The sequence below is a fragment of the Polyodon spathula genome, chromosome 14, assembly GCF_017654505.1.
Source record: "Polyodon spathula isolate WHYD16114869_AA chromosome 14, ASM1765450v1, whole genome shotgun sequence".
Taxonomy (NCBI): domain Eukaryota; kingdom Metazoa; phylum Chordata; class Actinopteri; order Acipenseriformes; family Polyodontidae; genus Polyodon; species Polyodon spathula.
Window position 1 is genome coordinate 37,331,639 of NC_054547.1, and position 24,914 is coordinate 37,356,552.

Genomic DNA, 24,914 nt, shown 5'->3' on the forward strand with positions numbered 1-24,914 from the left:
TGGAGGCTTCAGGACTGCATGGAAACCAACGGTCATGTGATCCATTACGCACACAATGTTTCTTCTGACTCGCTTCCACCGAAACATAAAACCACTCTTCACTGAATACATTGATTCAATTGGATCCAGTATGACTTACTGGTGTACTGCAGTGAATTTACAGTGGCTCTGTTAATTTTTTTAAAGGGTTTATTATGTATTTGACAGATAATAGTTTTTATTTATTTTTTAAACCATCCTGTAACAGAATAAATCGATTTGAGGTTTTGACTTACTATTTATCCCGAATAGTTTATCTGGAATACTAAGGCTCTTCAGATTAATAACATCCCTAATTAGGAATAGGGCAAATCAACCTTCAAAAAAGCAATGGCTACACTTTGCTGTGATGCAGATGTTCAAAGAAAGGTTTTGTGGCTGGGGTTGTCTCATCTCATTATAAGATACAGGTCAAATTCAGAATAGAAATGTACAGAGAGAAAAAAAACTTCTGTATTTAAAATGTTCATCCATAGGTGTCCAAACCCACTGGAAGGATTTTATATCCTTTTAATTACCCTAGATCGGCTAGTTTCACAGACCCTGATTAGCACCCTCTTGGACTACCTACTGTTGCTTTGGGTGACCAAATCTAAAACAAGCACAATGTTAAGTTATGTGAATCCTGGAGAAACTCCAACAAAGTTCAGCTGATTTTAAGCCCCAGCTCAGCTAGATAGATTTACTAGAGGTATGGCATGAGGTATAAGTGGAAACAAAACGAACATAGCATATAATACCGACACAAACAAGAAGAGATTTCAAGCAGAATTTGTTCTTTCACCCTTCCCCTTTCACCTTACCAGCAGACTGTGCCAGGTAATGGACTCTAATGAAGAGTAAATCAGTGTATAACTTCTGACAGATCTGCCAAGCAGCTGATAAAGACAGCTTCTTATAAAGCTGGAAACAGTAGATGCAGGGGTCTTTATTGGTGTTTGCTCTACACATGCATTTGTTCCAGTCTCTTTAGAATGTGTCTGTGGGAAGAACACACAGTACATGTGCTGGTGGTCCTGACTCCAGTATTTTCCACGATGACCCAGTTTCAGTTGCTGTTTATTTTTGGGAACAGAATGCATTCAGTTAACACTCTGGCAGGCAGACAAGTTATTGTATTTCTTGCTGCAGGATGAATGTAGTGTGAGGTGATGCACTGTCTGGTAAAGCAAACCCTCAACTATCTACAGAACATTTACCAGCCCTGCACAGGAATCCCGTTTTATAGCCGAATTATAATGAAACTAAATGCTTCTTGTTGAAAAAAAAACAAAAAAAAACTCAACTGACAGTCAAATGCCATCCACACCACACATGTGACTCTCCAGATTCAAATCTGGATCTGCAGGTACCCCCCCCCCCCCCCCCCCCCCCACAATTCCTTAGCATTTATCATCTTGACCAATTCATATGTACTATATGTTTTACAAAACATAAACAAAAACTATTTCCAGATGTTTAACCCTGGAAGTGAAAGCTTTTCTATTAGTTGATCTTTCCTGCATCTTTATTATTAAAAACGGCTACAGAAAAAAAAAAAAAGGAAAAATATCTTGCACGGTAACTCCAAACTGCGGAAATGAAAATGAGTACAAATTAATTGATTTTATATACTGTAAAAGCTTAAAGTATTATTTGTAAATAGGAGCATATCAAGGGAAAATATAGAAAAGGTTTAGAAATGAAAAGATAAATACATAAAAAGCTACCTACACCTGTTGACCTCCAAGCACAAAAGCATCTGGCATCTGGCACTGTATCAGACACAGTCACCTAAAATTTTACAATAGAACAAGGAAAACTTGTTTGGCCGAGAATACTGGGGAGAAAACCCTGTCCTACAATTACAACTGACGGGCAACCACTAACAATAAAACCCACACATTATCAATCCTAACAGTAATCCACTACTAAAAACTAACTGAACCACTATTACAAGTCACACACAAATCCCACCCTTAGCAAAAACCATGCTACTGTATTATGACAGCACACCAGCAGTAGACTGAAGTGTGCTGCACACATACAGAAGCCATACCCTTATATATGGTGCATGAATGCACAGTACAAGGGGTTAAACACTTACCAGATACCAGACATAATGAAATCTACTGAAGATCTTCATGGTGTCAAGGGCTTGTATTCTCAGAATTAACCATGAGTTTCAGATGCTCTTCAGTTCGAATAACATTATCTCGCCCTTTTCACACACACACACCCCCACCTGCCAATGCCATGATTTCAAACCCTAATCCCCAGTTTTCCAATCTGCCTTTGAGTTTCCAGACCAGCTTCGATCCCTCACTGCTGATGTATATCAAGGGCCAGCCTGACGTGCCCATGTTAATGTTACACTGCCCTGGGGAAGCAGTGCTACAGCTCCTCCTCCCATCAGCAACGCTACAATCTAGAGCTGGGCTGAGGTCATTCCAGTGCTGAATTCATGGTCATACCTTCATGCACAGTGCAGGCAGACAGTATCCTGTTTCTAGACACTGCCCTTACAGCACGAGCGGCAGAGATAATGTTGTTCCTTCTGAAGCAGCATTCCATATTCTATATTCTTGCAGCACTTTCAACACAGTAACTACCCCCAGGGTGCATCATCCTGACCACAGGGAATATTTGTACTATGAACACCGTTAAACACATGGATTGATTTGTGTCTCAACATTTGGAATAGAAAACGAAACAGAATAAGAGCAATGGATTTTTGCTATTTAACAGATACATTAACATGCATGTTTTTTTCTTACTAGAATATGATTATACCATCTTTTCTTTTTTATTATCCAACAGTTTTCACTGTATATCTATTGAAATCAATCGAGTCCACTGCTACAAGATGCTGCTGTTAGTCGTGCTAAGCTGACGAGCAACTATATCAGTATTACATGCCATTGAAGGAGAGCCTGAGAAAAGGAAAAAAAGCTTACCTGCAGAGCAGCCTGACAGCAGCAGAGAGAACAGAAAGATGACCAGTTTAGAGAATGACAGTAACAAAGGAGGAGAGAAAAAAAGAGACAGCATAAAAATAGCAGCCTGTAATAAGGAGGAGGAGAAGAGACAGAACCCCCGGACAGGAGCATTCAAGGGCAAACGGATGTTCACACAGCAGTCATTGAGAAGAGATTTCAAAAGCCCCCTCAGTGTTTGCACGCAGGATTTTTTCCAGGCTGATATTTTCATTTATATTTACAACCAAGTGCTGAAATGACAGACATTCTTGCATCGACCTTTACCACAAGCACCAGCTTGCCAAGATCACTGCAGCAGTGCTAGCAAACGTCTTTTTATATATATATAAAATATATATATATATAATAGAATATATATATATATATATAATATATTATATATATATATATATATATATATGATATATATAGATAGATATATCTATCTAAAATCTACAATTATTTTCTATATTATATTTGTTTCTAATAACTAATTGGCATATCCAATTATTTTTATGCTCAGCTCACCGGTACCACCCCCGCGCTGTCCTCTGAAGCGTGTGCTGTTAGCCGACTGCTTTTTTTTAATACTGCAGATTCCTCAGAGCTACAGCGTCGGAGGACAACGCAGCTCTGGGCAGCTTACAGGCAAGCCCGCAGGTGCCCAGCCAGACTACAGGAGTTGCTGGTGCGCGGTGAGCCGAGGGCACCTTGGGCGACCTAAGCCCCCACCCCTCGGCCAATCGTGCAGCGCCTCCTGGGAGCTCCTGTTTATGGTCGGCAATAGAATAGCCTGGACTCGAACCGGTGACCTCCAGGCTGTAGGGCGCATCCTGCACGCCACTCGGAGTGCCTTTACCAGATGCGCCACTCGGGAGTCATGCAAACAACTTTTTCATATCTAGTCTCAACAACAGCAACAAACCCATTACAGATATAAAGTAAAACTATAAATCTTTTTTTTTTTTTTTTTTTTTGAGGCTGCAACCAAAATGTTTAGTGGAGATACTGTAACATGCTGCACGATGTAAAACAAATGGTACAGAGAGAATAAGAATGAGGCATTACTGCAGATATTTTAACAAGAGACAACTGAGCTGCTGTCATTTTGCAAAGAGCAACGTGGCTGTAATTGGATCATGCCTCTTTTGAACCATCCTGTGCAACTATCCTTCTTTACTATTTTATTAATGAATGACAATGACTAAGACACCGGTGCCTATCACTCACCACAGTCACATTGCCTGTGACAATGGCATGAGGCAGCCATTCAAGGAAATATATATGCTGGATAAGAGAGTTCGTCAATCTGATAGCTGCTTTTAAAGTGGTTCTCCAAGTATTACATTACGGAGCAGTGCATCTAGAATGCTCCAGCAAGCTTCTGTTAAACCTTCATTCTGCTCCCTCTAGTGGAAGAGTGAAGATACACCTGTACTCACTCAGGCGCTGCATAAACTACATTGGTAAAGGACACTTATGTCAATCCTCTCCCTCTAAATATCAGGACATGGACAGGATCTCCCTTACCTTTTGCTGGATGGTGGAGTGCTTCTGTTCCATATCCCGCTTCTCCTTTGCGGCATCTACCACCAGCTGGTCCAGCTAGAACAAAAAAGCATGAACAGGAGAGGGGGGTTCATTTAGACAGGCTCATTTATTGGTCTAATTATTACAATCACTTCTGGCAGGGAGAGGGTTATTTCCCTACATTACTTACAGGAGATAAAGTCAGGCAGGATAGTGACCACAGGTATACACTGTAAAGAGAACTAAGTGGCTAGCTCCCAAGGACAGCCACAACCAGCAAAAGCCTGTGGAACAATGCACACTTTTGTGTGCACTCGTCTATTTTTGCTTTATTATTTTAGTTAATAAAAGTACAGCAGTTGGAGTGCTGATGTCCTTTGTTCTTGCCTATTCGCCTGCAAAACCAGCTCTGTCCTGTTACAGTACTGTAATGAGCGGCTTGTACCACCAGAGTCTGGCGAGACCCCTTAGTATAGGCTGTTCATGTGACAAAGATATACCTGGTGAATGCCCGAGTTCAGATATCTTACAGGAAATGATTATCCTATGAAACGTTTCTTGGAATTTTAAAACCAGTACCTGTAATTTCATTTTCATTTCTATGAACTGTGATAAAAAAATAAAAAAAGACCACAGTGTGAACACTTCACACGAACCTCCTGGAAGGGGGTTACCGTTTTTTGTATCATAATGGGAAAAAAAGAAATCAATTTTTTCGATTAATTCGTTTTAATTACAGTTCCAGCCTTCTGTCCCCACAGCATCACAGACTGAAAAAACACCATTAACCAAATATCACACTTCAGGTTTAGGATCTCATATAAAGCATCTCCAAACACCAATCGCCAATACCACTTTCATAGATGCAATACTATACAGTATATTCAGAACAGATCATAAAGGCCCACTTTCTCCTCTATTCCTACAAAGATCTATTTTCCAAACTTCCATGACCTCTTGGTGTGAATGATATACAATCTCAGCCCCAGCCCCCTCCCTGTCTTTCAGTTCTCCATGTCAATGACATCCTGTATGGAGACCTCAAGCCCCAGTAACTCCTGACCTGCTGGCAGCTCCTCCATGCTTTCAGACACAGGTGCTCCAGTTCCTTTAGCCTCATGTCACAGGGCTGCTGGTTCTCGAGATACCGGGAGCCTTAACTTTGATGTGTAGGAGACGTCTTGCCTCCTCAATGATCTGCTTACTGTACTAGTTACTATCATACCTTCTGCCTTGTGCCCTCACTGCCAACACAAAAATCCCATTACGGGAATTCCCTGTCACGCACTCTCGGCCTGCCTTCAAAGCTCACAAGTGAATGACAGAGGAGAAGCTACTTCCTGTTTCTATTTTAGGGCCAAAATATAAGCTTGGGTGTTGAATTCAGACTGTAAAATAAAAAATGGCTCCAACTGCTGAAGGTGTTTCACCCAGCCCTTGTGTAATACATCACATTAATTACAGCAACAGATCTTTTTACTGCAGATGTCGATGCAACGTCACCAGCAGAATATAAACTTTCAAAAGTATATAACAAGTGGGCGAGACACTGAGAAGGGTTGACTAGAGCTACTGCATGTGTCAGAATAGAAGTGGTTGCATACAGAGTAAACAACTAGCAGGATCAAATTGCTCTCTAGCTACTGAGATTCGAATGGAGAGTCAGTACTCCTACACAGGCTTGCTACACAGGGAGTCTGAGGGAGATAAACCAATGAGGCCCCAGGGCTCACCTGCCCTCCTAGCTGTTTCATAAGCGGCTGCAGCTCTCTGAACAAGTCATAGCCCTGACGGAAAAAGGTGTGGTGGGCGAACATGAAGGAGAGCATCTGCATGGAGAAAAAAGAAAAAGATCAAAACGATAAAAATAAAATCACTACCATTTAACAGTAAGCCAGAATCCTTAATGGCCGCTTTTTAGCAACTACTTGGCATACTGTATTTCATGACAGTAACAAAATAATTGATGATGTTAGTTAAATAAATTAAAATATACAATCTCACCGATTTTAAAATTTCAGATCTCCTTTTGGACTGTAGGACGTTAATCTGTAGGAAAAACAAAAACATATTTAGGGTTACTAAAGGCAGCAAGGGGCAGTAAACAGTTTGTATATTGGTTTTAAAATCAGATGACTGAAAGTACGCTGTCACTCCAGCCTCCTCAATGCACATCTTAGTGCCTGAACAATCATAAACTTCCTTTCATTAAAACAATTAAAATAAAATAAACACTGCTTTACATCTGGGACGTTTGAATTTAAAAATTAAAATTAACACAAGTTAAATATTTTATTTTTCTAAACCAAAATAAATGGGTGCCTCACAGTCTGTAATATTACACTTTAGCCACTAAATAGAGCAAATGAGAAATTATTCAGCTTCATCAACAACCATTCAATGGACAAACACAGCAGTAGGGCAGTAGTCTAAACTGGACAGTGCACCAAAGGTCTTTCTCACTCACTGAAGTGCACAAAACTAATCTGTGACTTATTTATCCAATGCCTCCTTAACAGTTAATCTGACTGCCTATAAATCACACACAATAAGCAAGGTCTGTCTGCCAGACTATTCAATATCTATGCTCTTTCCATGTTTTAAATCTGCTGACAAAACAGTGAGCAGTCTGACCTGAAAAGGAGGAAGAGGAACCCATTCTTGCCCTCCCCTGTTACTACATTTTCAGCTGGGCAGGGTTTGGTTTGTTTGCCTCATAAACAGTACTGGTTCAACCAATGAAGTGAGCAGGGAGATGCGGTTTGAGATAAACAAAAATGCAGAAAATTGCTTTCAGCCACACTTAGTCAACTTCTCTTTCTTTTAACATTGCATGGTAAAAAAATAAACAAATAAAATCCCCTGGTCCTGCTGGCAGCGTCACAGCTCAATTGAAGAACACTTTTGTTTTCAATGTACCATGAAACTTTCTATAGGCCACGACATTATGGGGTTGTGTTGTTTTTCATACATTCCTCTAATAAACCGTGTGTGCAGTTTATGCTTGACCTTAGAAAGGGTGATAGAAAAGTCTCAAAGAGCCTTAACCTTTCGTACAGGAGTGTTTTAATAGAGGCATGGATGTATATCTATCTGTTCCACTGGTGTCCTATTAAACACACACAGGAAGGTGTGCTTCTTTGTGTTCATAAGCTTTAAATGCAATTAGCAAGAGCGTGACGTGCCAGTTACATCATGAGGCTGGAACACAAAGGAGAAGTATTAAAGTGCTAGACATAAAAGGCTTGTGATTTGTAACGCAAGCACCGGGACTCTTGAATTCAATGTGACAATATTTGTATTCTCTAGTCCTGTCTATGCGAAATTCACCAAGAGGACAGTCTCGAACCATTAGGCCTCTGTGAAATGCTATTTTACAGACCCTGTTAACAAGGTTATGCAATGTCCGAATTCAATTATAATATGCTTTTACAAAACTCCAATTATGCCTGGGTTTTTAAAACACAACAGATACAACTTAAAGCTAATGGCTGAATGAATGTGTACTTTATTACGGGTATGACTGGCATTTTGCATAATTTAGTTAATTAAGTTATTTTAGGAGAACTGCAATTACTGAAAGTCATTTAAGACATTGATCTGAATGCAGTTATGCTTTTGGCTGATGTAAATAAAATAAAAATAAAGCAGTAACATTAAACTGTGCTAAAACCCCCACTTATAATGAATGCAAGGGTTTAACACTCAATGGGGCTCAAGGTCAATGGTCAAGGTGGGATTCCTGCTGGCCCACCTACTGCAGGACAACTCAGTAAGTAGCAATATCTAACATTGTTCTTGTCCAAGCTGACCTCTGCATTCAATCTTTCTAGATGAAGTATGCTATTAGAGTAAAAAACAAAAAACAAAAATTGAAGTGATTTTATCAATAAATATATTCAATATATTACATTGCTCCTCTTTCTCAATTGCGCTCAAAAGATCATAGGCATTATCATATAGCAAACACACAGTATATACATTTCAATGCATGTTAACATTTGGACAATCAGTGCATGTTACAATATAAGAACTTATATATAGATGAGGGGTGCTACTATAGACACTCAAATGTAGTGTTGAAGCAGCACCCTCACTGGACAATGCTCCTCTTGAGCACACACCCTGGTCTCGCGCCCACCTGTAGCACGTAGTCCAGAGCGATGTGTCTGAAACACTTCCGGGTTGCGGTCAGGATGTTAGTGGCCTCCTCCACCTCGTGCTGCTTGTTGCGAGCCACCTGTGCGTTCTTCACCAGCGCCGTCTCTTTCTCCTCGCTGACCTTGTCAAACTGCTTCTTGGCATCCTTGAACTTGCGCAGATCTCTGTCAAACAGAACACTCTGGATTCAGTGCTGTCGTATTTGCATCTGTTAATCTATTACAGACAGGCTGCTTCACATTAGGCTACTGGATGCATTATAAATAAAAGCCATAAAGATAAGCAGAGCACCTGATGTGGTGGGAGCCCTGAGGTACGGTAATGAAGCTCTTCTTGTGTCATTTGAAGTTATTACCCAAGGAAGAGAGGCACTGGAAAACTGAAACACTTACTCTTTCACAAACGTCATAAGCTGTGACTTGATGGATCTCTGGGCTTGGTCAAACAAGATCTGAAAAGAAACAAAATTATACATAATACACAACTGGACTACACACCTTCATTATGTATCAGTATCTTATTTAAATATTAACAGCAATAATTTTCAAAAGACAGTTAATGCTTTATAGTTATGATAACTAAACATAATTAAGCATTTTTTTGCACAGGTCCCGACAATAGAATATTCATGATAAGTAAAACTTAAGTAATAAATATTGGAAATGTGCATAAAATGATGGTTATTGCAGCACCTGCAGTGTAGGGTTACTGTACAATACAATCATTAAATGGTATATAAGGACCTTTTTAGTTTATTGTGTAACATGTTCCCATGTGTTGCTACAATTTTTTTTTCTTTTACATTTTGACCACTTTTTAAAACTTAAATTGCATTCCCTGCCTCAAGAGGGCTTCACATGTAACCTCATGGACCTCTCAGAACTACATTTCCCATCATCCTCCTGCTCACATATATAACTGAGATGGATTTACCAGTGAGCAGGACGACGATGGAAAATATAGTTCTGTGAGGTCCATGCAAATACATGTGAAGCCATCTGGAGGCAGGGAATGCAATTTAAAAGTTTTAAAAAGTGGTCAAAATGTAAAAAAAAAAAAATAAAAAAAAATAAAGATTGCATCTGTTTAGTCCCGAAGTAATTGATTGAAGTGAAAGGAAACACCCAGGATTTCCACATTAGGTTTTGAACAGAGCTAATTAAGCCTTCCTGGTAATCCACTTTCATAGATGCTGTGCCATCAAAAACGAAGGTCACTGCTGCCATGACTACACATCGACTGCTTGATTAAACAGATGTTCAGTTAAAGGAATACAGATGAAGGTCAGACACAGTTTAGACCAACATTACAGAATAGCAAACTGCCTTTCTTACAGTCCCACACAACACTGTTATACAGTACACTGCCCGGGAGGGCCAAATTAGACTCCGGATCTGCATGCATGGTTACAAACAAACCAAGGCTCAAAGAAGAGGCCATTCAAAGGCAGTGCCCTGTGAACAGCAATTTCAATAACACTTACATGGCAAGATAGGATGTTTACACATATTGGTACTAACTACTAAATATCTAGAGCACACTGACAAATCGTCTTCCCTCGTTGCACATGCGTGCTGTTAATTCATGAGCACCCGCAGACACAAACTGCAGACAGAATGAAAAACTAAAGTCTGCTCCCTTGTTACTTTAAAATGGTTCAAATTTACAAAAGAAAAAAAGGAAAAGAGAATTATACACACAGATTCCAAGCCTGTCCTCCTGACCGTAACTACTGAACACAAGTTCAGGCTTAATGAGGACTTTCATCAAGTCAGCTGATTGAACCACATCCAAATTCAGAGATATGTCTGGTACACAGTGAGTCACAAGCTGCTTGTTTTACTGAATCTCAAGTTTCCATGACTTCAAAACAAGAAGTCAGCAAATACGGCATTACATTCTACGTCAACAGCGAAGGCTGCAACTCAAACGCATGGACACATTTACTGCACAGCAAAGCAAAGCACTTTTCTTTAACAGTTTGTGACATGGTAAACAGTTGCCTTTTTCTGTGCTGTAAATAAACTTGCAGTGAAAGAGGGAGCAATCTCATTCACGCCTAACAAGTCTTCCTCCTCCAAATGTGTCATTATACAAGCACGGCTTGGACCCTTAGAAACGCCCAGATTCATTCGTCAACCACTTCACTGGCTTTTAGAATAGCAGTATCACACATGCCAGGGTTTTCATATATGGTCCAATATCTATCTGCACACCTTGGCTGCTTAACAGCACTTAGCTTCTCCTTGTGCCTAACACACCCAGGTTTGTGGCTATTCATACAGACCATATTTGAAAACACATATCTGTGTTTCTGCTTTTATAGTTTATTTTTGTATCTTTTTATCAGTTGTAGATCCATGAAAAATAAACATACTGTAGTTACAATACATACAACTAATTTGTGTTGCAGGGTCAAAGCAATGCCATTTTAAAGCTTCTCTCATCCCAGGTCGCATGCTGTCCTGAAGACTTATTGTGAATGTGGGTGCACTTCACAGATCCACCACTAGCTGGCACTTCTTTCACACAAGCAGACCGGCTGGCAATAGGAAACAAACTAGCTTAATGACGAGGCAGCTGACACTGTTTCCTTTAAGAAGATTTGCTGTGCATCTTGTGAACTCAAAAGCAAATCAACTGCACCAACCAACTCATGATGACAGCCTCGCTAATTTAAGTGAGCTGTTACGCTTGGGGAATTTCAAGCAGATCGTGACTCACTGGGCATATGGTGGCAGATTTAAGAAAAACTAGATGAATAATACAGGTTAATGAGGTTGTTGGACTCGTGGAAGGGAAGTGTCATTCTTTTCCATCTCTTCGCTATAAAATATATCTAAACTGTTGTTATACTATAAAACAACAAATCACGGGAGTATAGGTTTAATTCTCAATGGCTGTCACTGATGGCCCTATCAGTGGACCAATGGGAGGAATGCTAGTTTGTTGTTTGATTGATTTCTGATCACTTACTGTATGATAATTGATCATCTCCTGCAGGCTTTCTGCAAATTTCGTCAAGCTGGTCTGTATGGAACACAAAAAAAAGCTACAGTAACACAATAATGAAAAAAAAAAGCTTTTACTTAAAAACGTAAAGCTGACATTATATAAGATTATAAAAAAACTGAATATGAAATGCTTTATTGCCAAATCCCCAGGGACTCTTACCTCAATGACCTCGTCTTTGGCAGACTGCTGGGCAAGTTCTCGGACTCCATTCACAAACTGTTTGTTGGCTGTATTGTATGCCTTGCCAGCATCGATCATTCCAATACAAAGCTTTACCAGCTACAGCAAAAAAAAAAGTTTATTTATTTTTTAATTTGGGAAAAATTGTATCATAAACTGGGAGGGGTTTGCACACAGCTTCACCACTTGTGTGTTTCACAACAAGTAACATCCCTACTACTCCCTTGCTTCAAACACGGTACTCATGAACTTTAACTTGGAACTTTTTTTAAATTTTGCCTTAACAGCATCACACCAGCTCCAATGTTAATTAAGCAGACAATAAGAGCCAGTGCCCCACACATAACTCTTCATTGTTGCAACCAACTCCCACTTCTTTCTGTGCTAGCTAGAAGAGAGGGGCCCCTAGGGGTCGGCTCAGATCCCCCTGAGGAATACAGTCTGTCTGCATCAGAGAGCTAACCTGACAGGGGAAAGATCCTATCAAAGACAACATCATCAGCATGGACAGTGGCTTGTTAACTGCACTCCTTGTCTTCACAGTGTTCACACTTCCACCTCCGCTCATTAAAAACGCTCACAGCGTGAGGAAACAAGCTCTCCACCAGTTACATAAAGATAAGTACTGTACAGCAGAGGTGGGGGGTGGGGAGGTAGGGATTGAGCCAAGCCATATACGGTACACTGCCACCATTTCAGGTTCAGAGTCCTCTCATTGATTAAAGCAAAGAAAGCATTTGTATTCAACCAGACACAGTATCTCCTGCCCACTGGCCTGTGCGGTACTGTTTACCAGAACCCTGGCACTTGGGACTCACCTTATCAAGCTTGGATTCCAGTTCAGATACATCTCCCTCTACCTCCTCGATTGCTGCCCTGTTGAGTAAAACAGACAGCTTGAACACCCGTTTCAAATCACATTCCAGGAGCTTCCAGAACAAACAGCTGCAGATGCTTTTCCTTGACCAAAACAGTCGTGTCCCCCCCACCGATTTCAGGCTATTGCTTGGCAGGCCTTGGAGAGGGTGTCATAAGAGCTTTCAACACTAGCCCCCAGAGGCAACTACAGATTACTCCAACAAGCTCAAGTTCTTTTTTGTGCCCCTCATATTGTTCCTCTCAGTTATGGTAGTATTTCACAGCCTATTAAAAAGTGTAAAAGCAACAATTTACACAGCTAGTCACCCAAAAATACCATTAAAAGGCTGTCAGCGTTTCTCAGACAGTGATGATGCATGAAAGGTATTTGATTTTATTTTGAAGATTTGGTCAATTTGGCTTCCAGTGTGAGTTTTCTTTTGAGTGATTTAAATTCTAAACCATGGGGTTAAACCATGTAGGGATCCAGGCAACCATGATAGAGGATGCGTTACTGTTATTGTACATTGTACATTTTATTTCCTTTGTGACAATGTTCATGAGTGCAGAAAATGCACATGTGATTCTTGGCAGAAGCAGGTTCTAAGAAAGCAGTACTAACGGAACCACAGAGGAATTGAAAGAACTAATGGAAACTCCAGAACACCAGTGCGCCAAAAAATAAATACAACAATGTATTAAAAAATAAATATAATGACTGCTTCACAGCTTCAGATAATATCACCTCTATTTAATGCACATGTTTATTTGACTGGAGAACGATGCAGAAAGTCTTTTGCATTATTTTCTTTGTTTCGGGCATAGGCCTGCAGTAGTGACTGGGGCTGAGTAGGGTACTGACATGCTCACAGGGACTTGGGAGTGTAAGTAGAACAGAATCATTGTGTGCCACTGATTCCCGTCTATAAAGACATGCACATCAGGAGCTGTGCAGCAGTCAGTCATGCTTGTTTTACAGCTACTTGATAAGGTACTGCACAGTGACCTCCACGCCAGATCTTTAGAAATACTTTTCAAAATCCACCAAATATGGTGTCTCAAAATAAAAAAAAACACACAATGTAATTAAAGTAATCGCACTCTCAATTTCACACAATGCATCCCCTGATTATAACTCCAGCTCCACCTAAAATAAACTGCCTTGTTCCTCAGCTGACAAATGACACATGAACACTCCCTTTCAAGGCTATTAGCAGCAGTCTTTGAAACCAAAGTTACACACAGTAATTCCAACCACACAGTAATGAAGCAGCAAAGAAACACGCACCAAGGTCAAGATGCCAGCAGCAGAAATGAAAAAGTCGCTGACCAATTTTTGGCTCCCTTTCACTGAAGTGACAAGGCACAGCTTTTTATTTTTTTATTGCACGCACCACCACACCAGCTCCAGTTCATAGAAATCAGAAAAACAAAAGATAAAGACGGCCTTACAAGAACGAAAGGACTGAGGCAATGACATCATGTTGGGGTTGTGTGTAAGGAAAGGGAGGAGGGGGTGCCCAGACAATCCTCTAAGAGAAAAGGACATGATTTATTGATCATAAAATGAGTCCCACCTGAACTACCTGGAAGCTGTTTCTTCGCTAGTTGTTTTGTTTTTTTTCTCTTAATGGAATAACAGTGATAAATATTCCTAATAAAACAAATAACCTGAATGCCGTTTCAACAGGCCACCTGTACGTTGCTTTGCTTATCTCTAGTTCTCCTTTCAGATGGTAATGTTCCTGGGGAAAAAGTAACTTGTGGTGAAACGTGCAGTACAGTACTTGCACAAAACAGTATCAGAGAAAATCAAACTGAAACTACACATCAGGTTTGGTTTTATTACGAAGCCATCGTGAAATAATCCCTCTGGTTTTTAACAGCATGAATTGCTTGTTCCCTTTCTAGCTGAGTGACAGTAGCTCAGCTGGCTATGAAAATCATTTGTTTACTGAGGCGCTGCAGGGGTTTTGATGCAGCAAATTTCCATTGGAACTGGTGTCAATACTGCTGTTTGGTTTGGAGACAGATGTTTAATAATTAATAAATAGATATACAGAATGCGCTATAGTATGTGAGCATATGCTCTACAAGTTCTAGTGAAGGATCTGCAGAAAGCTGTAAATCCAATAGCATCATACAATTGCATGGTTGGGAATTGCAAAAACTATGGCACCCACCGGCTTTTTTAATGCCAAGCGAAATACCCAGATTGCATGCTGTAGTTTATGAATTTATGTGAAACAGCTGCCAGAAGGAAATGAGTCATACAGAAGTTGGCCACCCTTCCTGCTGACACACAGTGCACAGAGAAGGGCTCTGAAAGTGTTCCTCTGCAGTACCTCTCCTCCCAAGAGCCCTCATTACCATTAACCTACATGCCCCTTTATACAGATGCTTCATTTTTTTCCACCACTTCTTTGGAAAGTGCTTGTTTATAGATTTGCTGTATTAAGATGCTCTGGATTGCGATTCCAAGGCTGCACAAAAGAGGTATTTGGCATCTCCTCTGCTGAGCTGCTGCAACTGATTCAAATTATCTCAACCATCAGATTTTTTGTTTTTTTTCCCCTACACAGTGGACAGTTAGTGACAATAAATGCACATCATGAGAAATAGTGAAATTATTCTGAAAAGCTTCAATTGAGTTTGGAGGTAACTGAATCAGTTTAGTTCTCAGTCTCAAGTTTAGGATGTCTGATCATGCAAATCAAATTAGCCCAGCCCCTGGCAGTTCTTTCCTTTATTTTGTACTTGAAATGCCAGATTTTTAAAAATTGTTTTTTTTGTTTTTGTTCCTTCTTTGTAAAATCGTCGAGCTAGAATGGTATACCCTAAACTATCTCGTCTGGTTTTACAGACCCTGATCGGCACTAATCTTTGAAGGACAAAGTCTAACATTGATCCAAAAGGTAGATTTCATGAACCGTATTTAAGATTCACAATGACATTACTAAAACAAAAGTTTCCATATAAATCAGAAATATCAAAAAAATATATATTTTGGTGAATCAATAAATATGTAATTAACTCCTTGTGGAGAACTATGAAACATGCAGGACAGGATGCAGACTTCAGCTACTGTATGTACCATACTCTACTTGAATGCAAGTTGCATCGATCACATTGACAAAGCAGAGGCTGTTTCCCCGCCAGCTGAAGCTGAAGCAGCTCTTCCAATGTTAGCCTGCACATCTGGAGTCTCCTACACTACACAAGAGCAGAGGTTGCCAGCATGACTCACGAGTCCCCAGTGCATCGGCAATAGAACCACCAGAGCACACTCCTTCACACCACCCCGGGTTCAGCGCAATTCAGGGAGCGAGCTGGGTTTACTTACATCTAGCTCTTGGCTACTACAGGTCAGCAGTACTAAACAGATCTAATAGTACAGCTTACAGGAATTGTAATAAAACTGCAGTCAGAGGCTAGGGTAGAACTTGTACAATCAGGGTCTGAAGTCCTGTTGCTACTGTACCAGGTACCGAAGTCTTACACTATCCTTGCGTCTTTCAAAGACTGGTGGCAATGGGAAACATGTTGGTTTTATAAGCAGAGGTCTTTCTAGGCATTAGGAACTAGGCTTAGCTCAGCACTGATATTTTTACATAAGCCACTGCAATAGCCAAACAATAGAAATGTCTTTAGTTCACTGGCAGCACTGCACTCAATGGTAAGCCAAGCTCCTTCAGGAGGTCAATTGTTGCATATAATAGTGACATAATGTTAACAATATGCAGGTCTAGATAACAGCTGGTCATGTTAATGCTGTAGACTAACGACCCATGGGCCGACTGCTGACAAGCTTACTGTAGTCTCCATGATTGCTTGCATAAAATTCATGGGACAAATGGAATTTCTTAAAATCAGAAACCCCAGCCAAATCTCTTCTCTGAAACAACTCCTGGAATGGGTCAGTTAGTCAGTCAATGTCCTAGTACACTGTGTGAACTGAGCAGACAGAGAATTAGGAATGTGGAACGAACTTCCTTCCCAGCTAAGGAGAAAGAGACCATCCGAGCAGGAGGTCTTTTGTCTCCTTGGAAACGACTCCAATAAAAAATGTTTTTTAAAAAATCTGGCTTAGTAAATCTTTTAGTCTGTCACTAAGCTTTAGCTTTATCAGTGCATGGCATTCTGTTCACTTCAGTTTTAAACTCAAAAGTAACCAACCTATTAATAGCAATCTGTAACCACCAGATTGTGGTTGGAGAGAATTAACAAAAATCATGTATAGGTGTTTCATGCATCATAAAAACATTTACAACAGTGTACAACACAGTAAATGTCTACGCTCAATTGTGAAAGCTCTGAAGATGCGAGTGACTAATCTGATTGTCTATGGGACTTTCTCTAGATTTATTGTATAATTCTGTTAAATTAGATTTTCTTTGCCATGGCTAACATTGCCAGCTGTAGAGCGATCAGCAGATGTTTCCTGCTTTTGGATCTTAGCCTGTGTGGCTCCCATGACACACAGGTTACAGCTTAGTGAAATGTACAGAAGCTTGCAGTTCTGATAATGCACTCGCAATACTATGAGGAATGAGACGTTCTCTAAAGCAGTTTTAACCTCTTAAGTGCAGCTACTGTAACTAGGGACCAAAGGAAAAGGCAGCCTTTCCTTATCTAACTACAGTACAATAGATTTCAGTTTGAAAGGAGCTTCAACACACTGCTCTCAGAATTATGTGCACCACTGCTACAGAGGACTGACTGATTGAGTCTCACTCTCTTCCAAGTTCTATGATGTTAGTACAGTGCTCCCTCGCTATAACGCAGGTCACGGGAGAACACAATATGAGCGTGATTACTGAAGAGTGTATGGGTGGGGGTGCTGCGGGACACATAACATACATCTAACTGAAATACAAAATAACTCCCTCTCTGTAATCCATATATGTGAAGCAAAAATGTAACTTTCCATTAATTAGACATGCATAAAGCACCACATAATCAACGCTATATTTTATTTTTACAAAAGTAAATAAAGGTAACATTCCCACTCATGGTTCATTTTAATTAGCAGTTTTTAAACTATCAACAGCCTGGCTAAATGGCGGTTGAGTGGAAAGCGGGTCAGGCGAGGGGAAGAGGGAATGGGCTTGTCCCGGGTTCGGCTGCCGGAGCGGGGCTGAAGCGAATGGTCTCGTCTCCCAGAGAAAGCCGCAGCTCATCCCTCTCAGCAAAAAAGTAAATACATTAGGAAAGATAACCACGTAAAAGGCCTAATATTTATTCAGTTATAAAACGAATGCTGAATAAGTTGTCTGTGTTATAAAGAGCCAGCGCAGTTTTTCTTCAGTTCAGATACTGTATCAAAAGGGAGAGACAGAAACAGAAGTTAGACTGAGAAGTTGTTTCCAGTCTGAACAACACCAATACTGTATTTAGTGTAGAAATGTTGCATGACTCACTAGTATAGGGAACTGGGGGACCTGCTGTAGGAGTGTTATATCCGAGGCGCATTATAACCGACAGCCTTACAGCGAGGGAGCACTGCCTGTATGTATATCTAATTATGAGACACTGAAGGCAGCACAGCTGATAAGCACCTTCCTTCTTTCAGTCAATACTTTGAACACACAGCAAAAACTTCATTGATCTTGTCTGTGTGTGTGTTTTTACCTAATTATCAAGAGATTTTATTAATTTGTATTATTAATAATCAGTACTAAAGGTTTTGCTTACATGCTGCTGAAATAGCTTCAAGTGCAGATGAATTTCACTCCAGTTCTTCCAATAATGCAGTGAATAATTTCATTTATTACTAAATGTTGCCATGAACCTATTGTCTAGACACGATGAACCGGTACCTGGGAATGAAAGCGTCCAAAAGGGATTATTGGAAACTCGAGTAAAGGTGTGTTTTTGTAATGACACAGTGCTGTACATTTTCACACTTTAGTCCTTCGCTTGCAATACGGGTAGGGTTGGACAATAATGACATTTTTAGATATTGATTATCTTCTGTAAATTATCTGCTGAAATAAATAAAATATGACAAATTCTTGTGATTTTATCAAATTTATACTTGAGCAGCATGACAATCACCAGTCTAAGTCACTGAGTTTCTTTAGTTGTGTGGCGAATCTGCCATTAGAGAATCTAACTAGGTTTGTGTGTGTGTGTCTGTAGAGTTACTAGGAACACACAGAGTTGCACATGGCTGCTTGTATGCAGACAGTTTAATAAAATAAACCGCCTACCCTTCCATTAAAAGTTAACTCTTTTCCATTTATGCAACTACCTTTTTTTTTTTTTTACAATATCAATGCCACTGTAGTTTAAAATAAAAAGCAACACATTGTTAGGCTATATTTGCCATATATATATATATATATATATATATATATATTATATATAAATTAATTTTTTTCAGTCAAAAATTCCACTTTTCTACAGTAATTTTAGTGAGCTAGCATTTATTTTCATTTTACAAACAACAATATTTGTGTTTTTATGTTAGAAAACCAGGTCATGTTTTGCCAGTGTACAACTTACTATTAAAATTAAACCATGAGGTAAAGTTAAAAGCCTAATATTGTTTAAAATCAATACTTACCTTCTCACGCAGTGCCCACACAAAACATGTTTACTCACGCAGACAGCTTTAAACACACAACGGTATAATTTTTAAATATTACAGTTGATGCTTCATAAATACAACCCTGCTATGACTGCTACAACTATGAAGACATTTTCCAGGCCAAAACAAACATTTTCTTCCTGCCACAGAATTGTGAGATTTTAAAGTGCTGATGCAGGGAAAGTGTACCAGATGTAAATCGTTAAGTGGTACAGCAGCTGCATAGCAGCTGTATTGCTTATCATACATAATGTATCATTCAGATCTACTAAGCAATCAGCATAAAGGAAAGGCATTACAAATGCTGTGAAGGATTTCATTTAGAGACAAGGCTCCCATCGGACTGAAAGGTATTCAATCAGCACCAGTTTACTTTGCTAATCAGTAGCTTGACATATAAAAACAATACAAAATTAAAGGGAGATACTTAGAGGAGCGTAATCTTCAGAAGCAAGCTACTCAACAATTAAACCTAATTGCACCCTTGTTGGAAACAATAACACTGATAAACACAGTCTGTGTGTTCATTAAGCACGGAAGCGCTAGTACAGTACGTGCATTTCAACTATGTATACAAGTAGTGTACAAGCCATCATGTACATAACTGCCACGTGTTATATGCAGTGCAGTTAATAAATGAGCGAAGCAGGGCAAAGGGCAGTCTCAGCTACCCTGACCAAAACATTCAAACATTTGTGACTGACTTGGAAAGGTCACTCACATCACAAAAACACAGAAAAGGGAAGTTACGGCTCCTCATGCATGTGACAAAGTCAACAAAACACTCAGTTTACAGCCAGCTAACACACAGTAGTAAACACAATGGTAGCCTTACAGAGCTGCTCTGTTAAAGCAGTGCAGGAGGTTGCGATTTTGAACAGGGTTGCAGACATTCACCAGAAGCATCACCTGGTAGAGAACGGGCACAGCGGACATCCCTCTACACCCAACAAGTCCACCCTCAAGAACCTTGAAACGCACAGCAATTTCAGCCAGCTCAGGCTTGTAGGACTCCCTTTCAGTGCGGGCTCACAGGTCATTCTTTCTGCGTGGCACCTGTCCAAATGTTAGGGTGCAAAAGACTAGAGTACCACCCTGCTACCTCAGAGCATGTTCTTAGACCAGTTAAACGCTTTGCAACAGCTTGCTTGACAAGGGGTAGGAGTCATATATAAGGTTATTGGCGGAGGCGGAGTCAAACCCAACACACCCTTGACAACTGCCCATACAGCAGAGTACAAACACTGACCTACAAGTTTAAAGTACTGTATGTTAGAGGCTCCAAATCCCAGTCACGGCTGCAAATACAAAAATTGGAGCCATCAGTATTGTATTATTGATGTCAATCACTGCAATCTACAAAATGAAGACATGTAAAAATGAAAGCGTGACAGAGGACAGAGAGTATTACTGTACCCCCAATAACTTGTGCTCCAAAATGTCTTTAGTTTCATATGGATACTCTCCTCAATGAGGCATGTGCACGTGTATGCACGGACACCTCAACTATACGCAGCCGAGTACAACAAGTCAGTATTGCAGTAGAGAAGTTTGAATCAGGAAATACTTGCAGTGTCCACAGGACTGACATTCCACTCTCGTCATGGAGATTCCCACAGGAAGCCAGGTCAATCCTCTGCACCATTTCATAATCTTGTGTTACAGGCATTTCCCCGTTTTCAGAGTACTGTAATAGGAGTGATGTTATATTTCCTCAGCCAGACTCAAACTTCCCGTAGCAGACTACTGAGGACTAAATCCCTGCAAACATACACTTTTATTTAACATGCAATTCTGACACAGTAAGTTACAGTATGTTAAGAAAATACATGTATAAAATGACCACTTCCACTTTCAACTACTGTGCACACCAATAATCAGGAAACCATGTTTTTCAAACCTGCTACTATTGTTTGGAAAAAATGCCTCCATACCCTTATACTGCTTTGGTGTATATCGTGGACTTAAATCAGTTGGAATTCAATGAGCCATCGTATCAATTAAACACTTTTGGCTTGTTGATCAAACCAACAGTAAGTAACACCACAAGGTCAGCCTCTCTTTACAAGAAGCAGGCACAAGGTCAGCATTGTCTCTAGAAGCTGCATCACAAGACCTCTGACAGTTCCTGGGCCAGAGATACCATCTCCTTCAGTAGTACTGGAGAAAAAGCACAACGAATGCTTTATCTAGACACATTTAGTTAATATATTCAACACATTGCATTACTGTTATTATTATTATTAGTTTATTTAGCAGACACCTTTATCTAAGGCAGCTTAAGAGAGACTAGGGCGTGTGAACTATGCATTAGCTGCAGAGTCACTTACAACAATGCCTCACCCGAAAGATGGAGCACAAGGAGGTTAAGTGACTTGCTTAGGGTCACACAGTCAGTGAGTCAGGATTTGAACTGGGCACCTCCTGGTTACAAGCCCTTTAACCACTGGACCACACAGCCTCCCAGATACTAAATTTGTATAATGTACACGTATACACTATACAAGTGTATACCATAACAGCTTCATGATTACAAGAGCCCTTCACCAATAAACGCCAACAGTGAAATGTGCAACCTTTCTGTATACAGCCCTACCAGAGCTGAATGAGGAGTGTTAATGTTTACTACGGTACACATGGACGCTAGAGGCATGTAAAAACAAGTATGAGACTTCTCAATGATACAGTTATACATACACACGCAAGGACTGTAACAAATCTGGGGGAGAAGTGAATTCCACAATGCTTTTAAAATGGAACTTGATATTCTGACTCAAAACACTGACTCCTTTCAGCAGGTGTCCTTAAGCAATAGCTTGTTTACTGTAGAGCCCTGGCAGATGGAACAGCCCAAGGAACACTCCCACACCAGCAAGTGAATTCACGACTTCCCAATCTATCCAACCACAGACTAAAATTAGAGTGCCATTCATAAAACTGTCAATGGTGGGTGTGTATTTAATATCTGAGCAACATCACAGTGAGCCATCATGCCTGCATGATCCACCCTCCAATAACGCAACAAGAAAACTAATATAAAAAAAGCATTTTTATTTTAAAAAAGCATATAATCACTTAACTACACTGCAGACTGCTTAAAACATTTGTAATGGCTCCTAATGTCCTGTAATCTGTATGCAACTTAATAGTCATTAAAGAGTTTTAGCAGCAAAGAAACAGTTCTTTCTTAGATAATTGGACTCTAACCAAAAACTCACAAGCCACCCTTTTTATCCAGCTTTTGTTGCTAAAAAGTGTGCCAGAACAAACGTTCCCTGTGCTACATATTGACAGACCTATGATGTGATTATTCAATTGGACTGTAGTTTTAGTACAGTAGAAGGAATATTGTTAGACAGCTGAAATTTAGGCCAGCAGTTCCCCAGGTACTGCAGAAAGATGAAGTGCAATCTTCCATATGATCCACAGTTCTCTCCCATTGGTGTTATCACTCTGCTTGTGTACCATGTGTTAATCTCTATTGCAGAGACAGACCTTAAAACAATACAGAGCTCTACAGGCATTACCAGTAATAGTTTTGCACCAGTGTTACTGGAATTAAAAACAAAATAAATAGGTACTGGTGTCCCTTTTTTAAATTGTCATCCTTTTATATATATATATATTATATATATATATATATATATATATATATATATATATATTATTTTTTTTTTTTTTTTAAAGGAGCACAAAATAAAATTAAAAAAAGATTTTTTCCAATACTGAACCTACTGGAACAAATTACAACACCCCCACCTCTAACAACCCACATGTATTGCTTTGCACAGCTTGGATCCAAAATATTTGGATAAATTAAATAAAGCACAAGATAAGACCAAAATTCACTTGGAAGGCTGTGGTGTCTGCATGTTCTTGGTAAACTATTAAACAGAACTTTAACACGACAATCAATGAGGGCAAACATGCATGTGCGCTCAAACGGTCAACCTGCACAGTAACAGAAAACACACATGGGAAACAATGGGTTATATAAATCCTGTTGTGTTGCATTACTCTCCAGTCTGGCAGTACTGGTTTAGGAAATGTAGTATCATTAGCAGTGTGGTTTCAAAGGTCACTAGGAAGAGGGGGGTGGGGTGACTGTTATGCTGCCAGGCTTCATTCAGTGCTTTAGTCTTGAAATCACTCCACGAACAGTGTCTGGAACTCTGCCAACCAAAGCACAGGCTTAACAGTAAAAATCTGATTTTTAGTACACAAATAAAATAACTCATTTCCTTTCCTTTCCTTCGTGCGACACTGGATAATAAAACCTGTTTCAGTTTTTGGTGAATTGTAAACCAGGAGGAAGACATTATCGCCTTTATAGTGAGCAGGATATGAAATAGCTGCTCCCATAACCATTTGCTGCTGGAAAAACAAACTGCTTTTGATGAACAGCAAGAGAGTGATCCATCGCCAGACTGAAATACAGTGGCCGACCATTGAAAAAATATTATAGGAACATAAGATTCTCACTCTAAACACAGTTCTCCCCAGCGGACAGACCACTTAGTCTGAATACAGATCTAAACTATAATAAAACACGTCAAGAAGACATACTTCTCATGCAACACCTTCAGCACACTGATGAAGGCAAAGATCTGAAAGCACCTCAAGATATTATTTTAGACGTATTTGTGTTTACAGCATCGAGCACTTGCACAGTACAGATCAGTGTTTCCTTGTAAACATTTTAATAGTAGGCCTCTATGAAATCCGCATTGCGGAGAACACGGACATAATCGCGGAATTCAGAGGAAAAAAAACGGAATTAGGCATCTGAGGACATCACCACAAAATCAGTTTAAGCCAGGGATGCCCAATCCTGGTCCTGGAGGGCCGATATCCCTCCTGGTTTTTGTTCCAACTGTACGCTAAATTGCTTAATTGGACCAATTAAGCTAGTAAGTGCTTGATTGGTCCAATTAAGTAATTTAGGGGATAGTTGGAACAAAAGCCAGGAGGACATCATCCCTCCAGGACCAGGATTGGGCTCCCCTGGTTTAAACAAATAAAATATCTATATATTTTTTAAATTATATTGAAATAGTACAGCGTTTGTATGACAAGAGGCTTCAAGAAACACACGTCATGGGAACGCATGCAAAAACTATTTTTGCACCTCTCAGCCACCATACACGAGCGTGATTTTAACTGTAATAAAGCTTGCTAGCTACCGTTATCGCTTGGGGGAAAACAACTGCCTAGAAGTTATTCTGAGCAGATAGTACCTTAATGACTGCTGCAGAATGTAGGGTCTAGTTGCTGCATTTTGTCTCCAAAGTTCTCAGGGAGATATTACTAAGTGCCTTTTTATTAAATTAAAATAAATAAAATATTCTGGCTTTTATTTACATTGTTTGTCATGAATTATTCATGAAAATGTTAAATCTACTTTGAAATGTTACAGTTCAGCTTGTATTGAAAAGAAAAACTACCAAAAATGTCTACTTTTTTTCCAATGTTCCTAGTTTGTTTCTATTACAATGTGCCAATTTTCACCCTTTTTTCCTGAAAGCACTTTGATTAAAACCATTTAGAAAGGTTTTTTTCATGCATTTCTAGCTTCATCACTG

The 24,914-nt window shown here is 39.8% G+C and overlaps 1 protein-coding gene across 7 annotated transcripts in view; it reads right to left on the reverse strand.

Annotated features, from left to right (window-relative positions):
• The window catches only part of LOC121326669 (arf-GAP with coiled-coil, ANK repeat and PH domain-containing protein 2-like), a 42,610-nt gene that overhangs the window by 13,730 nt on the left and 3,966 nt on the right, over positions 1-24,914 (reverse strand). For 3 of the 7 annotated variants that reach the window (XR_005951494.1, XM_041270018.1, XM_041270021.1), the window contains exons 3-12: positions 12,701-12,758; positions 11,862-11,981; positions 11,664-11,717; positions 9,080-9,138; positions 8,668-8,851; positions 6,531-6,575; positions 6,260-6,355; positions 4,527-4,601; positions 2,976-2,987; positions 1,753-1,812 (exon numbers count right to left, since the gene is read on the reverse strand). Coding sequence is in view for 5 of the 7 variants with exons in the window: in XM_041270018.1 (XP_041125952.1) it covers positions 1,753-1,812; positions 2,976-2,987; positions 4,527-4,601; positions 6,260-6,355; positions 6,531-6,575; positions 8,668-8,851; positions 9,080-9,138; positions 11,664-11,717; positions 11,862-11,981; positions 12,701-12,758 (763 nt within the window). In the remaining 2 variants the exon portion in view is untranslated. The remainder of the gene's footprint in view (positions 1-1,752; positions 1,813-2,975; positions 2,988-4,526; positions 4,602-6,259; positions 6,356-6,530; positions 6,576-8,667; positions 8,852-9,079; positions 9,139-11,663; positions 11,718-11,861; positions 11,982-12,700; positions 12,759-24,914) is intronic. The other 4 variants (XR_005951495.1, XM_041270019.1, XM_041270020.1 and 1 more) reach the window with 2 other exon arrangements.